The 16340-nt window shown below is 43.8% G+C and overlaps 1 protein-coding gene across 2 annotated transcripts in view; it reads right to left on the reverse strand.

Annotated features, from left to right (window-relative positions):
- The window catches only part of rap1gds1 (Rap1 GTPase-GDP dissociation stimulator 1), a 29425-nt gene that overhangs the window by 2882 nt on the left and 10203 nt on the right, over positions 1-16340 (reverse strand). Inside the window, exons 5-14 of one of the 2 annotated variants that reach the window (XM_004080070.3) lie at positions 15027-15173; positions 11474-11602; positions 10749-10874; positions 7957-8100; positions 6795-6926; positions 5940-6074; positions 4542-4667; positions 4201-4340; positions 1150-1276; positions 870-998 (exon numbers count right to left, since the gene is read on the reverse strand). In XM_004080070.3, coding sequence (XP_004080118.1) covers positions 870-998; positions 1150-1276; positions 4201-4340; positions 4542-4667; positions 5940-6074; positions 6795-6926; positions 7957-8100; positions 10749-10874; positions 11474-11602; positions 15027-15173 — 1335 coding nt within the window. The remainder of the gene's footprint in view (positions 1-869; positions 999-1149; positions 1277-4200; positions 4341-4541; positions 4668-5939; positions 6075-6794; positions 6927-7956; positions 8101-10748; positions 10875-11473; positions 11603-15026; positions 15174-16340) is intronic. The other variant, XM_011487795.2, reaches the window with a different exon arrangement.

The following is a 16340-nucleotide window of genomic DNA, read 5'->3' on the forward strand; positions in this document are numbered from 1 at the left end:
TTCGTCGCTCGCTTTCTTTGAACGTCCACCAGGAAATGTTTGCTCCTTTTTCTGCAGCGCCTTCTCAATGTCATCCACCTGCTGGCGCCGTTCAGGATGGATGAAGCCCCAAAACGTGGTGCAGATCCTCACCGGGTTTAAACGCTAAATGGAATGAGCGTTTTTTTATGGCCATTGCTGCACCGGGTCACAATACAAATACCACAGACAAGTGCGCCTGACCTGGGGGCGGAGCTGGCAGCGCAGTCACTTCCTGGAAGGGGCGGGTCCTCTCTTTGTGACGTCACAATGTAAGGGCTCGTTCATTTTGATGGGTTGGGAGGGGCTGGTGCTCAGAGTGAAGGTTGGAATGGATCTTAAAAACCTTCATGTGGACTCTCCTGAGGTCTCTGCTTTTTTCCAGAATCCGTTTTTTGTTTTGTTTTTCCTTACAGAGAAGGAGGATCTAAAGGCAGGAATGCCCAGTTTAGTTTAGCCATTACCTTTTGAATTCTATGACTTTATGTTCTTTATGCTTCATGTTTATTACAGTTATCGGTATGAAGCCATTGAGACGACTATTAATCTTGGGCTATGGAAATAAAATTGAATTAAATTAAATTATTATACTATAAAGTATTAAATTATTATTATTTATAGTGAGGAATGAACAGTAGTATCCACCCTTCAAAAGCACTACGATGAACACGTGTCTAAGCTTTAATGGTTTCTGCTGTAACGTAGCTTCAGTTAGCTGATGCTTTGGTTTAAAGGTCAGAACCGGAGTAACATGTTTGCATCTTAATGAAAGACGTGCAAAAACCGCCTATACTATACTAACACACAAAGACCCTCTAAATATGAAAACAAACGGTAGAAAAAGCCGTCACCTGAACCCATGAGAGCACAGATGAGAATCATGGAGTTATATTTAATCTCTGGCGCGCTCCTCTCGTCGGACAGCAGTTTATGGAGAACCGACACCAGGTTGGCTCCAACAAAGTCCTTCTCTGCTGCAACTGGAAACCAGAACACAATAGTAGCGTTAACAGATGGACATTAGCAAACAGTTTCACACACAGAAAAACTAAAATGTGTGGAAACTAAAGTTATGTTCAAAAGCAACAATAGCGGAGCAATTTACTCAACAAAAGTTAAACACAAACATACCTAAGTCCAGTGCTGCTATTAGGCCCAGAGCCACCAGTGCTTCATTCTGCATAATCATATGCTCACTGGTTGCCATGGTGACCAAATGTTTGACCCCTCCGCCCTGGATGACGGTCCTGACGACCTCCTACAAGAGACGAGAGACTGGAGTTTAACGAGGTCAAGGGTCGTACCAACAGGTAGAGTAGAGGTGAGACTATCCGGGCCAGGACCGCTGACTGTTGAGCCCAAAGTTTGGTTTTGATCCCAAAAGTCTGAAACCTTCCAATGAATCCACTGGGCATGAACTCATCTATGAGACATCTACATCCTGAATATTTTCCCCTTTACGGCTATAGATCTGCAGAATACATACAATAGTCAGCGACTCATAGAGCTCTACCGTCCATTGCCGTTTGGACCAATGACTATTCCATGACTCATCGCGTTGCTGTCTCATCGTGCCTTTTTGTTTTTATGCAAGTTTCTGAGACCTTTTAGGTAGATTTCAGTAAAAATGTTTTTAACCACTAGTTGTCAGTGAAAAAAAACACACAAATAAAACTTATTTCTAAGATTGCAGCATTTCTTTAATTTCTATTAAATGTTCAAATAACTCCTCTAACAGACGTCCAAAAATACCCCAGGATTCGATGTCTACAGGTAGATGAGTAGCAGACCTGTACATGCAAGTATCCATCAGAACTCTATAGGTAGACGTCTAGTAGAGGAACATAACAGAGAAGCCTGAGATGTCCAGTAGACGTCTACAATTGTACATTAGGTATCTAGTAGTCGTCTTGGTGGGTAATGTACCTTCTAAACGATTCTGCTTTTATCTAAGAAACGTTTTAGTTCATGTCTAATGTGACATTAGACATTAGTGCAGGGGTTGGGAACCTATGGCTCGCGAGCCATATATGGCTCTTTTGATGGTCACGTGTGGCTCGCAGACAAATCTTTAATTATACTTTTTTTTTTTTTTCATTAGACCAGTCCTTGTCTGGCGCGATGCGATGCCAGAGGCGCGCAGTAATGGCGGTGCTTGGAGAACAAAATCTGCGCCAGGACTATCAGTTTACTATTATCTATTATTTCACAGAGTTTGTGCCAGCTGAAAACCTGTGAATTGCCGTGCCTAAAACTGCGCGCTCCAGTCTCCAGGGTTGTGTGAGGAAGAAAGCAGAGGGTGGGGGGTGGTGGGGACAGGCAGCAGGTGAATCGTGCAGGGATTGTAAAAACGTAAAACCCGCTACCCGTCACTCACTGCAGCGTGTGAGTGTGTGTTTGGCTCCACGTCTGCATGTGAGCAGTCTGTCTCACATCTACAAAACATTCAGACCTACGATCACGTTTAAAGTCTCAACGCCTGGATGAAGCAGAAACTCACCACGTATCAACCGGACTAGACCATCAGCAAAACTACCACGAGAAATACTCATCATTTATTAGCAACAGCATAACAATGTTATTAAAAAGAATCCACAGACTTATTGTACTTTAAAAATGTTGAAATTAAATCAAATGCACACATTCATTTGTATATTTAGTTTTAAACAAATTGTTGCGGACTGAGTTGGACTGGGTGGGTGTTGGTCCGCGTTAAAAGTCCTGGAGTTCATTAAAACGTATCAAGCAGAGATCTGATTGGCTCTCAGTTCTGTCGCTCAGGCTGTTGTTAGGTAGTTTGGACCAATGGGGTTCAGCTATGGGCCGAATAAGGGAAATGGGAGGGCTGAAGCGGGAGCAGGGGAATATAAACTTGGGAGAAGCGCTCTCGTCTCGGCGGGAGAAATTCAGGAGTTGCTGAATTAATTGTACGGCGTTCGTTGTGGTCTACAGTAACAGAATAAAGAACCTTAAAAGAGGTCAAGTCTCCGTGCCTCAGTGTGGGAAAGGGACGCTACATTATTGTATGGCTCTTTGGAAATTACATTTAAAAATATGTGGCGTTTATGGCTCTCTCGGCCAAAAAGGTTCCCGACCCCTGCATTAGTGCATGTTTTCTTAGGGATTGGGAATTCATGCAATTCATGCATGTAGCATACTTCATTGAAAATGGGTAGATTCTATTGCTCTCAGTTATTTCAGTCTTGCCCCAAAGCTTTTGGAAGAATATTCACCAGATTATAACCAAGGTCCTGGGCTACAAAGACATGCTTATTTCTTTATCTGGGATATATTGTAGAAAATGTACTAAGAAATGACACATGTTTAGTCAAACGTTTTTTGCCGCAGGCAAGAAAACAATCACGAGACAATGGTACAAGACCGATTTGCCAACACCGCAGAAGTGGGAAAAACTTGTGGAGGAAATACACGAGATGGAATTGTTGAACCATAGGATAAGAAGTCAAGAAGATCTTTGTCAAAAAGATGGAGAAATGGACTACCCACCAAACAACATTATAAAGACTTATACATGGATAATGTTGGAAAAAATCCGTAGAGCCAAGGGATTCCGAGGTATTTCTTACTTTTTTTGTTTTGCTCTGTAAACCTATTTTATTGTTCCTTCTGCTTTTTTCTTGTATGTTTTCAACTGTGGGTTTAAAAAGCAATATAGAAAGAAAGTAAGAAATAAAAAGACAATAGGTGGATTTTATGTTCAAGGTATCATGGGACAGCGACACAAGAAGTGGGATAGTCGTTTGCTAATCCTTGTGCCTCCAGGCACGTTAACGTTGGGTCATCTAGACCCACTAGACAGAGCTCTGAACCTTTTTTCTTCAATGATTTGTGATCTTCACTGGTGTCCATGGATTACATGAAATCTTTCCACCTTTATCCACCTTTGTCATGGTAGGGAGAACACCTCAATGGAAGGTGGGGTCATCTGGACCCCATAAGATAGCACAAGGGTTAAAGGTTCAGACAGTGATGTGCAGTAGAGCTCCATGACTGATGGATATGGAATACAGATGTAGAGGTGTAAACATCAGAACATCTTTTCTGGCGGAATTTCTTTGAGATACACGAGGACGGCTTGTCTGCGGCTCTAAAGCTGACCAGCCGTCAGCTTTCAGGATGTAAATGTCGAGCGCTTGCCAGAGGAGTTGGGCCTGGACTCACCTTAGACTTGCTGTGCCGAATGAGGGCCGACAGAAGGCGGTTGGACTCGCCCATCACCCCTGCGTGATCTTTGGCTTCGCACCACTCCACCAGCCGCTCCACCAGCTTCCCGTTGGTTCCCAGCTGGTCTGCAGCTTCAGCTGAATCAACACACACCGCGGGGTGAAACACTCCCAGCATGCACTCTGCTCCGATGACTACCGATTACAGAGCTTCTCTGTCTCTACAAGCTGAACATCTTGGATAAAACCAATCTCCTTTTTCTTGATGTAAGATTAATAAACTGTTCTGAACGCAATCTTTGAGACACGCGTTTGTAGAAAAGGAACAAAAATGTTTACCCTGAGTGTCTATCAGCATGCGTAATGTCCCCAGGAGCTTGAACTGGACCGGAGGCATCTCTGATTGCAGAAACTTCAGCACCACGTCTGCCACACCGGCCGACAGCATCTTGGACTTGTTTACGACTGTGGAGAGGAACAGAGGCCCAATTTACCACCGTTCAAACACGTGTTCCTATTGGCAGACATTTTACAGCACGGCATTGTGTGCGTCTCTGTAGCAGCTCTCAGGGCCGGTCAGGCCACAGCTGAACCTGCAAAGGTCTGCCGGGGCTGGGGAGGCGCCCTCTGGAAATGAACTCATGGAGGAACCTCGGCGGTGTGACAAAATGTCACAACAGAGAGCTTTCAGCAGAGTGTGAAAATGCCAGCTGTCAGCCGGATTACGGCAGCCCTGAAAGGCCTGAAAGGAGAAGGCGGGAGTCTTGAACCACAAACACACAAAAAACAACACACGTCTGAAGAAGGAAACTGCTTCTGTAGCCGGCGGCGTCATAAAATATATCTTCGATGTGCTCAGATGTCCGTCAAAGGTTTCAGCCGACGCGTCTTTACGTGAATTCAGTTTAGAGCTGTTCAGAATTTGAAAATTACACAGTTTATGCGTATTTTACCAAGTTTTTACACAATTATTACGTAAACCTTGCACAATTGTGTGTGACTTTTGTGAGACACTCAAATGTGTGTCTTTCCAGGAGCGTTCCACGTTTGTCTAACAGACTTTTCATGCATGAACCACTGATGTGTAACGTTTAGATCACGTATACGGCGCACAGATCACGTTCAGATGACATCATTGATGCATGAATCACTGATGAATTACAGATAAACATCACAATAATCACATGGTTCATGTTCTACGTTGGGTTACGTGTTCTTAGCGTGTTTATTCCTACTTCTTCTGTGGTTTTAACGTGGTTCATTCCTGATCCATCTGTGAACATTTCACCTAAAGACCACAACATCACTTTTTCCACGTAGATTCACGTATGACCAACTTACATCCATGTAATATGCAGAAAATGTACATAGTGGTGGTGGAGTGACATGGCCTTTACATCGGCATTATATAGATGATATAGAATGACTCAGGTGTTGCAGACGTCCTGCTGAAGCACAAACATCAACCTGTTTGAGTGTCTGCAGCAGGACCTAAAGGGAGTAGAGCATCAATGAAAATGAGAAAACCACACACATTTGAGAAGTTAGCAGAAATGTTGTGTGAGAAAATTATAACCAAGTTACAAATGGATCTATGGTTTAAAACCTCACATATGCTTTTATTTTGAATGAAACACATTCTTTATTACTTAACTTCTTGATGATCCAGCGACTGTTTCTAAGTGTGAAAACATTTACATTTGTCCGGTAAAAGGCCGAGGCGCTGAAGTGACTCACCTGGTATAGCTAGGTTGCGCAGGGCGCTCAGAGCGGCGTGTTGGACGGTCACATTGCCTTCCTCTACGTGTCGATCCAGCAGGTCCAGAAGCTTCTGTACGATTCCAGTGTCCACCATGTGGATACAGTTCCCATCTGACAACAGACACAGAATCGCCTGAAGGACTCGGGTAGCACAGAGTTATTGTTCACAGAAATAATTGGAGTCCCGTTAACATCTCAGAACCTGAAATCTCTTTACTGCTCTACCAAAGTCGACCAATCACCACTCCAGGAATCTGTACAGAACAGAGTCAGGAACTTTCCTCTGGAAAAGAGCTACAGGAATCCATAGTCATCCGTCTCACAAACGGAGTCACGAAACCCCCAAAACTGAGGAAAGAGACTTTCATCGTGAAGAAAACTGTCAAACTTTTAACCCTGAAAGCCCAAATGCAGCCTCAAAAGAAAAACCTCCATCTTATTTTCGTTAAAGTCCATCCGCTGACACACATCCAGCTGTGGGTCATGTGTTCTTCACATTTGTCTTCTCCCCTGGGGGAGCACTGAACTCCACACAGGAACCATTTGATCGGTAAACACCCCCCATCCAACCCTTTAATGCTGAGCGTCAAGCAGGGAGGCACTGGGTCCCATGATGCCTGGATTTGAACTAAAGACCAGCCTCATGGCAGACACTCTACCACAAGGCCACTGAGTGTTTTTTTTTTTTACTGTGGTTGAAAATGCAAAATAGGACTAAACACAAAGCCTTCTGGGTAAACGTCCAGCTGGGGAGCAATCTATAACAGTTCAGCCATTATTTACAGTTTGATTGACAGATGGGCATCAACGCCACGGGAAGGTCACACTCACCATTGCGTGCAAAGTTGGCGATGGCCAGAGCGCCGGCCAGCTGCAGCTGGTGGTTGTTCGATGGTATCCAGGACAAAACCCTCTGGAAGACGCTGCCCTTTCCCCCCTCAAACAGCTTCTGCATGGACTCATCTGCAGAGGAAGGAACCACTTTACCACGGCGGGGGCCCACGCTGAGCAGGAGCTAAAATCTAGGCCTCATTTCACAATGAAGACATCGCGTGTTACATATCACCTGAACAATGAAGATAAACAATAAAAAAATACTCTGTTTCTGCCAGAAGATGCTATGAAGCTTTTCCAAAACTGTTTTACTGCTTTTTCCTACCAGAGGCGTCTCCATAGACTGTTTAGCCCTCATCTGATTGACATTCACTTTGATTTGGAATATTTGCCAATACAGAGTCCAGATTCCACACTTTTGTAACACATTAAAAGATGAACAAATGCTAAATAGACAGAAACAGGTATTCCCCTTTTTAATTCATCTTCTTCTTCTCTTCCTTTGGGTGTTTCCCTTCAGGGTCTCCACAGCCAATCAGCTTCCTCTGTCTGTCTCCTGCATCCTCCACCAGCAGCTACCTTCATGTCTTCCTTCATCCAGAATCCTCCTCTCTGGTCTTCCTCTAGACTCAGCATCCTTCAGTCTGTCCTCTGGACATGTCCCAACCATCTCAGTCTGACTGGATCTCCAGAACCAGAACATGTGCTTAACCTCTGATGTCCTCATTCCTGGTCCATCCTGGACCTCGGCATCTTCATCTCTGCTGCCTCCAGCTCTGCTTCCTGTCTTCCTCAGAGTCTGTAGGCCCAACAACATGGCCGCTCTCTTTGGATCCACACTTTTCTAAATCTTCATTTCAGCTGAAACTCGTCTATCCCACCTGACACTTTTCTCCACCCGTTCCAACCTGCCTGCACTTTTCTTCACTTTTTATGACCCTCTCCATTCCTCTAATAGAAAGGAAAAAAAAGCCTTTGTAGGTTTGTTTGAGTTAAAACAAACCAATACAGACACTTGCTGTCAGTATTAACCTTTGTTTCAAAGAGTTGTGGAGCAGAAGCCTAATCTGTGAATATCCTCTGATTTCTGTTGAGTCTGAAACTCTGTGATTGGCCCGCGTCTGATCACATGATCGGGGCGGGACATCCCGATGGTTACCTCCGAGAAGCAGGAGGACCATGAGGTCTGAGGCAGTCTTGAGCTGGGCGACGTCCTCTTCCCGCTCTCCGTCTATCGTCTGAGCGACCACGTCCAGCAGACACTCCACCAGGCCCGCCTCCACCAGCTGCAGCTTGATGGCATCTGCAGGACAAAGCGAGCGCACGTGAGCAGAGGACGTCCACGAGAACGTCCTGGCAGATCATGTGAACAGAAACAGGCTCCAGTGTTCAGTGGGACTTCAAATAGTCGATTCTCTCATCCTTCACTGAGCATGACGGCTTCTTTTAACGCTGAAACCCTAAAGGCTGCACCATGAGGAAAACTCGCCATGTGTGAGATTAGTGATCAATTTTGTGATAGCTTGTGATACATGAACGAATGGTAAAACAACCAAAAACATCTTTTCTATTTCACTGCAACAGTTTCAATTAAATAAGAGTCAACATAACCTCTAAATATTCTCCAAATCACCTTCGTCTACATCTGACATCAAAGGGCTCCATCCGATTGGTCAAAAGCATTTATTTAATTTATTAAATACTTCAAGCTGCATAAGATTGTTTTAGTACATTTAAGGGAACCATTTCTCACAATTTTCACTATCTTATGCAACATGCGTATTGCACAGCTTGATACTGTGATAAATTTGTGATGTCTTGTTCAGGCCTCCTAAAGACGTTGATGGGCTGTGAGGTGGACGCATTTCATTGGTTAAAATCATCCTTCATGGTTTCAGGGAAATCAAGGATGGTGAGTTATGCTCATGAAGCTGTCCTCTCTCTCAAGGTCATGTCACACAGCAGCTACATACATGAAGTACATTTTCCACGAATGAAATGTCAGTTATCTGTGATCCATGCGTGATTCTTGTGTTTGTCGATGTGCTCAGATGTCTGTTGAGGGTTTCAGCCGACGGGTCTTTACATGAATTCAGTTAGAGATGTTCAAAATTTTGGTTGGTTGAGAATTATCCAGTAATTTATGTAGTTTATACGCAGTTACAACGTACATCTTACACAATTGTGTGTGATTTTTGGGAGATACACAATTTTGTGTCATTTCCACGACCGTTCCGTGTTTGTCTAACAGAGTTTTCATGCATGAACCACTGATGTATAACTTTTAGATTACTCTCAATCTCGTCTTAATTACTCTTAAAAATCTCAAACATAAATGAACAAATAAATAAATGAACTAATAATTCATGTCACACTGAAACAATTAACTATTCAGACGGTCAAAAAGAGTCGAGTTGAAAGAGATTAGGAGGAAGCGAACTTTTACAATCCCACCCTTGCTACTTTTTATTTTCTCTACCTAATTTATCATTTTTGGGTTCTGATCAGTCATCTATACTGTACCAATACAGATTCAGGTTATTAAGAAATCCCCAAGTTTGAATAAATCACACGACAAAGCTGAAGTACATCAAGATGATGTAAATAGACATTATTTCAGAAGTCATCCTAACAGATCAAGTGTCAAAAATAGGTGCAAATGATTTGTTATTGGAAAAAATATCTTTTTAAATCAAAGTGTGATTTATAAAAATAAAAGAATAAAAATGGGATAAACCGTGCGCACGTATTGCTAAACGGTGCCCACGGGTTAATCAGGGGGTGTACGATGGCCTGCGACTAATGATGATGTCACACTCTTTGATTGGCGTTGAACGTTGGTCCGATGACGTGAAAGATGGTGATTGGTCTGGATAAATCCATAGAAGAAGAAATTGGAGGTCCCGTTGTAAACAAAGCTCTGACATAGAGTGAGATGAAAAAAGGGGTTTTGTTTTTGTTATGATTATTATTGAGTGCATGTTAGCTCATAGTTTTTTAAAACTAGTGCTTCAGTTCTGCCAATAGGCAGAACTGCCCCGGAAGTAGGGTTAGGATTAGGTTTATACGGGCTAACAACATTTAGCAGTGGATGAACTGAAACTGGAATAACCACGTTTTCTCAGGACTGTTCATTCAAAAGTCGCCTCCGCCCGTCCCATAGCCGCTCCTCTGCTTGGAGATACAGATCTCCCAGGAGACCCGGATCTCCTGAGTCCAGCAGCTCGCTCACACAGAGCGGCCGGATGGACTGCAATGTGTGCGCGCAGACGATTGCGCAACAGTACGAGCACAACTGATTAAACCGTTTAGCAATCTGTGCACACAGTTAATCCAATTTTCTTTCCTTTTTACCCCTGGCCCCTGGAGGGCTCCGTGCAAAGCAGCTCCTTTCTGCAGGAACCCTGCTGAAGGATTGTGGTACAGAACAAATATTCAGCCTTTCATCTGAGCATCACAACACCATCGGGTAAAGTTTCACTTCTGATACACAAGAGTCGGTCTATTGTGTTACAACTCCCCCTTAAATGTCCACACTTTGGACATTCAGGTGCAGCTCTGCCACCCGCTTCCTAGCATCACATTTAAAATCATTTTGCTGAAGCTGACAATCATTGTAAAGATACGCGGTTTTCTCAATAAACTAATGAGGTGCAGGCGGTTTGCCAAATGACAGCAGACAGAAAGCTTTCCCCAGAGTGGGGTTTAGCTGCACGTTGCCATGGAGACCAACACTGTGGGAGCACTTTGTGCCTCTTCTAATGATAGCAGTTAGTTGCTTCCTAAGACAGAATGAGCAGCGGAACCCAAAGGCAGAGCAGTCTGCCATGACTCAGCATGTTCGTGTGCAGAGCATGACTCGCTGCTTTCTCAAAGCCACATTCTGAAGACACGTTTGGACTGAATTGACAGCTTTTTTTTGTAGAGTTGAAAAAGCTCAGGCCAAATTACCGTTTTCGGCCAGCGGAGCCAGAACTTCAAAGATCATTTCTTTCTTGTCGTGTTCGGCCTGCTTCTGGAAAAGACGAACCAGCTCCTCGGCGATGTTGGTGGCGGCAAACTGCTCCTTGCTGGACTCTGCGGACACAAGATGTTTATCAAGTAAGGGTTAATGGCTGACAAAGTGTGCATTATCAGAAATTAACGCACTTCGTCCATTTGGTGGACATCACACCGTCCGACGGTTGCTTCCGCGAAGTGCGATAAATTCTGATTATGCACACTTCAAAGGCCATTTACCGGCATATACCATGGTCACTTAAAAAAAAAATACATTCAACCAGTTTTTAGTACTTTGTTCTTGCTGTTTTTCCGGCTTGGATCGCTTATTTCACAAAGAGATGACTTTTAGTTATGTGCAGTCAAGGTCCGGCAATATAAAATATGCTGATGATCACGATGCGTTAAATAAAGCAGCAGTTCAGGGAGAAAGTTCTCCTCTTAATGCTCATTTTTGTCCAGGCGATGAAGATAAATGTTGTTTTAAAGAAACCAGCGCAGCGATCCAGAACATTTAAGCTATGTGACCAGAACTACTTTTTTAAGCGTACGTTATCCCTGCGCATTTTCACTTAATTCACACCCAGCAGCCAATCAGAAGCGAGTAGTTACCCAGACCACGGCATAACGGGCTTCAAGGATGCTAAACCTGTTAAAACACAAAGTAAGAAACTCACCGAGCTCGGCCAAATTCCCAAAGGCAATGAGACACATTTCTGTCAGAGATGCATTGTGGGAATGGATGCCCAGCAGCTTCACCAGCGTAGGAATCACACCCATGTTGATCAATTGGGCTTGTAAGGAATCTGCAATAAAAACACACAGCTGGTTCATTCCTGTTGTGGCCTAACATGCAGAACAGTCAGATGACATATTTGTCATATTCATATATATACATATAAAACCTTTAAGGCACCATGACTAATGGAGGCTCAGCTGAAATACAGCAGCGATGGGTCACGTCTCTCACGCGCCCCTGCAGAAAGCTGCTCGGTGCTCCTGCACAGCTTTTTTTAAGGATCCACTTTATTGTTGTAGCTTTTTGTTTTAGCTTTTCATCTGGGAATTGTTGCGTGACCCGCTTTGAGCCGTCAGACAGATGGCCTCACAGTTTACACTGAAATACTTTGCTGATGGAGGATTTCATGGGCAGTCGAGGATTAGAAGAAACGCAGTGAGTGAGAAACCAGATCCTCACTGAGCTTTGGTTTTTTTTATACTTCAGCCAAACATTTTTTCTTTGACCTCGTCAGTCTGAACACTGCTGTACGGGCTTCCTGGTGTGTTCATGAGAACGTTTGAGAACCTACAGCTCAGCCGTTTTAAAAGGTTCTAAACTTATTTAACATCATTTGAACTGAAGCCGTCTTCCATTTGTTGACCGTCTCTGAAACCGCTTTTATAGACATTGACCGGAGATTTTTCCAACCCGGGTTGAAACTAATCATTAAAAGGGATTTTGAAACTTGGAAAATAAAAAACATGATGTTCAATAAAACAATTTAAAGTGTTAATTTAACTTTAAATTTGTAAATCTAATTAGATTTAAAAAGCAACTTCCATCCTTACCTTTACTCATCTAACCCCATCAAACTGAATGAGCTGCTTTCCTCTAGAACTTATGAAGTTTATTAAAAACGTTTTTGGATCTGAGGATCACGTCTCATTTCATTCATTGGAAAATAGACACATTTTTACAGCCGATGATGCAGATTTTTACAGATTATTTGACAGGATTATGCAAAGCAACAATTACACCAAGAACACCAGGAAAAGCCAGAAGCTTAAGAACATGAAGAAAAAAGAGAGGAGCACTTCCCAGCAACCATTGCCGCATTAATATTAGAGTGTTTTCCCTCTAAATGTTTTCAGTCGTCCTCTACATCAGCTTGTTATGACGTCAGCATCAGCTACATGAAGAAAACTGCAGTAAGCAACAGAAATGCATCAATTTGGGTCGAGCAACCCCAAAACCTCCCATAAGAAAGTCCAACACACCCCAACGTCACTCAGGAGCCACTGACGTCCCGTCTTTGTGTCCTTACTTTTATTGCTCTGTACCACATACTAGAAGAAAACCTGTCCAAGAAAGACGTCTGGTGTGTAAGTGTCAGGTGTCTGGATGGAGAATAAAAAAAGAAAGAGTAGCTACACAAGTTAAGAGCAAAGAGGGTCAAAGGTGCACAGTAAGGCCTGCTGAGGGGTAGATGGCAGCTGTAGCGGAGTTGACCCGGATGGGTCCTCGGGGTTTTTGTTTTACTTGAGCGCGTGGCAGTTATTTGACGTAAGGTGGCAAATGGACTTCTGGGTATGTGAATGATGAGGGCAGAATAAAGTATTGGTCCTATACACCCAAACGTGTCTCTGAGCTCCTTATTTTACACATGAACCTCCGCTTTACCAACACCGAACCCCCTAAAGCCGGCTACACTGAGGATAAGTTGGTTTTGACCAGCTTAGTGGCCCTGTGGTGGAGTGTCCGCCCTGGGAAGTTTGTGACTTTAAAATCCAGTCATACCAAAGACACTACAAATGGGACCCAATGCCTCCCTACTTGATACTCAGCATTAAGGGTTTGGATTGGGGGGGTTAAACCACCAAAAGGTTCCTGAGCGCGGCTGTGTCTGCAGCTCACCGCTCCACCATCTTTCCATTATTGAAAGGTTTACAGTTTCTTTATTTTCCACAAACGCTCTACATCTTTCATCTTCGCTCACGGCTCCATTAAACAGACTACTTTTTTTTCGTAAACGTACCTGTATTAAAGTCATACATTTACACCTTTGTAGTCGCAATTTCACAGTTAGGACTTTTTTTCTAATAAAATTTAGGATTTTAAAGTCATAATTAAAATAAAATGAAAAAGTTTGTTTGTAAAATGGTTCTAAATGGAAAATGTCGTATACATATATAGCGCTTTTCTACCTTCTTCAAGGCCCAAAGTGCTTTACAGTAGAGGTAAGATCTTAAACCCGAGCCTGAGTCAGAACACGACACGGCCCGAAATACGGGTCGGGTCGGGCGGGCGGTTGTCAAACAGCTCTTTATTAATCCTGTATTTCAGAACGGTTACAGTACGAACCGAAAGGCACAGCCAGCTTCTTCTTACTCAGAGGGAGAACGTTCACCGAACGCACACACACACACAGGTAGACCCCGCCCACCAGTCACCAGCCCACCGTTGATTGACTAACAGGAAGCGCAGACGCAGAGCCAGGGGGCACGCTTTGCGCACGTGTCGTGAATGTAATCTTCCCTCCGCAAGTCTGCATCTATTTTGTTTAGGTATCCCTGATATGGAGCAGCAAGAAGTCAAGGAGAAACTGAAGACAGGGGAACTGAAAAGGCAAACACGCACCGCCGCGGCTGCAGTATTTGTCTGCATTAAGATATTTCTTTCACTCTCTTTGTCTGGCCTCTTATTCTGTGTTCCAGCATTATTTCTTTGTTCAAATGCATTTATCATGATCATAAAAATATGTAGACATTTTAACCTTAAATCTTTTTTCTGGCAAAAATACTATGGGATAAATTTAAATTTCAGGTTTGCTTCGGGCTCGGGCCTGCAAATCAAGTTAATTGGTCGGGTTCAGCTTTAATGCCTGCGGGCCTGGGTCGGGTCGGGCTGGGTTTTTAGGGCCGATCTTACCTCTACTTTACAGTCACAGACCCATTCACCCATTCACCAACACATTCATACAGTGATGGCAGCTCTGCTGCTAAACACTGGCGCCAACCTGCCACCAGAGTCAAGGCGGGGTTCAGTTTCCTGCCCAAGGACACTTCGACTCATGGGCGTGCAAGGCGGGAATCGAACCTGCAATATTACGATCATGGGTCGACCGCCCTACCGCTGCACCACGGCCGCCTTAAACTTCATCGTATTTTCTAAAGCACCACCAAGTGGTTTAGGTTTGCCCATTTCTAACCTGGAAGGACAACTGGGGCTAAAGCATAGGAGGCAGGAAAACACTGACACGTCTTTCCTACTAGCTAAGTCACAGGGCTCACAGAAAAATGAGAGGAAGATGTTGCCACCACAAAAGCAAATACCAAAAGATTTTCTCAGAGTTCAAGGGAGAAAAGCAGGTAAACATGGCAGAGAGAGAAGGAGACAGCCTTTACAAATCCCCTGATCCAGTTCAAGCTGTGTGCAGGAAGAAGAGCATCCGCTGATTAGTAAGGGGAGGTAACAGTGGTTCTGGGGGGGGGGGAGAGGATGGTCATTACCATTATCATTGCTATAGTTCATCAGCATGCCACAAAAGACAGTCAAGAGCTTCTCATTTTCCGGCTGAGTATTTTGGTAGAGGGATTTAATGTGTTCAGCTACTATCTGAGCCCCTCCTGCCAGGTGAACTGCACTCCTGCCCTCATCTGTAAAACAAAGAGGCCGGAACACAAATCAACCACAAAGGAACAAGAAATCAAGCAAAACAACAAGAACCTGGAAAAAAACAAAACAAATTTCAATCAAAGAAATTAACATAAATTCCAGACAGTCACATTCTGAGTAAAACAAATGAAAAAGCAGGGAGTAACAGTTGGGACAAACAATAAAACTGTTACCAATATATAATATGTGAGATGGAGACCCTGGAGATGGCTTGGTCTCAATAAAACTCCTGTTTCTATTTACGCATTTACAGATTCAACCAAGAGACAGAAAATTTCAAAGCATAATTAAAGAGATCTAAATTAAAGAAATGCAAAAAAAGGAGAGGCAGCACGACATGAACAGATCCGCCTGTCAGGCTTTTTTAAAGCGTTTCTGTTCCACCTCCAACCAACAGAGTTTCCATGTCAGCCTGTGTGTTTGTCCCCCTCATTAGTGATGACTGTATTAAAATAAAACAGCACAAAGGACATTCCTGTGGAGAAAGATTGGTCAAAGTTGAGAGGGAGCATAAATGAAAGCTGATGGTGTTAGTAGACCTTAGTAGGGTCAGGAAGCAGCTTTATCTCAAGGTTTAAAGTGACAGATGTTCATGTGATTTATGGAACTGAGGTTCTCTTTAAGCTGCAGGAATAATGCAAAGAAATATTCAAGCACTTTGCTGGTAGAAGAGTTAGGAACCACATCTTTCCTGACTCAGCAGTCACCATTGACTCATCTTTGGTCTCCCCCTCCCCACAGGTGAGGGTGTGGGTGTCCGCCTGGACAGCTCATTATCTTTTCAATCCCGTATCAATACTGTTGCTTGCTCTGCCCATTTTCACTTCATTGATCGTCTTCGCCCCACCTCACCGTCCACTCTGGTCACGTAATCCTCTCCTCTTTGGTTACCCTCAAAAAAACCTCTATACGCTCCGACCGGCCCAGAACTCTGCATCATCTGCAGAACCCCATCCTTTGGTCACATCGCCCCACATGCAGTCAGGCCTTTTCCTCACCAGCTGCTCCAGCAGCTGCACTGGCTTCCCAGAACCTCCAGCAACAAATTAAAACTCCTGCTCCATAACCTGACTCCTCCTCCTCTTTGGGACCTTCTCCTTATCAATACTCCTTCTGCTCCTCTTCTTACGTCCAGCTCTCCGCTCCCC

Source organism: Oryzias latipes, chromosome 18 (assembly GCF_002234675.1).
Source record: "Oryzias latipes chromosome 18, ASM223467v1".
Taxonomy (NCBI): domain Eukaryota; kingdom Metazoa; phylum Chordata; class Actinopteri; order Beloniformes; family Adrianichthyidae; genus Oryzias; species Oryzias latipes.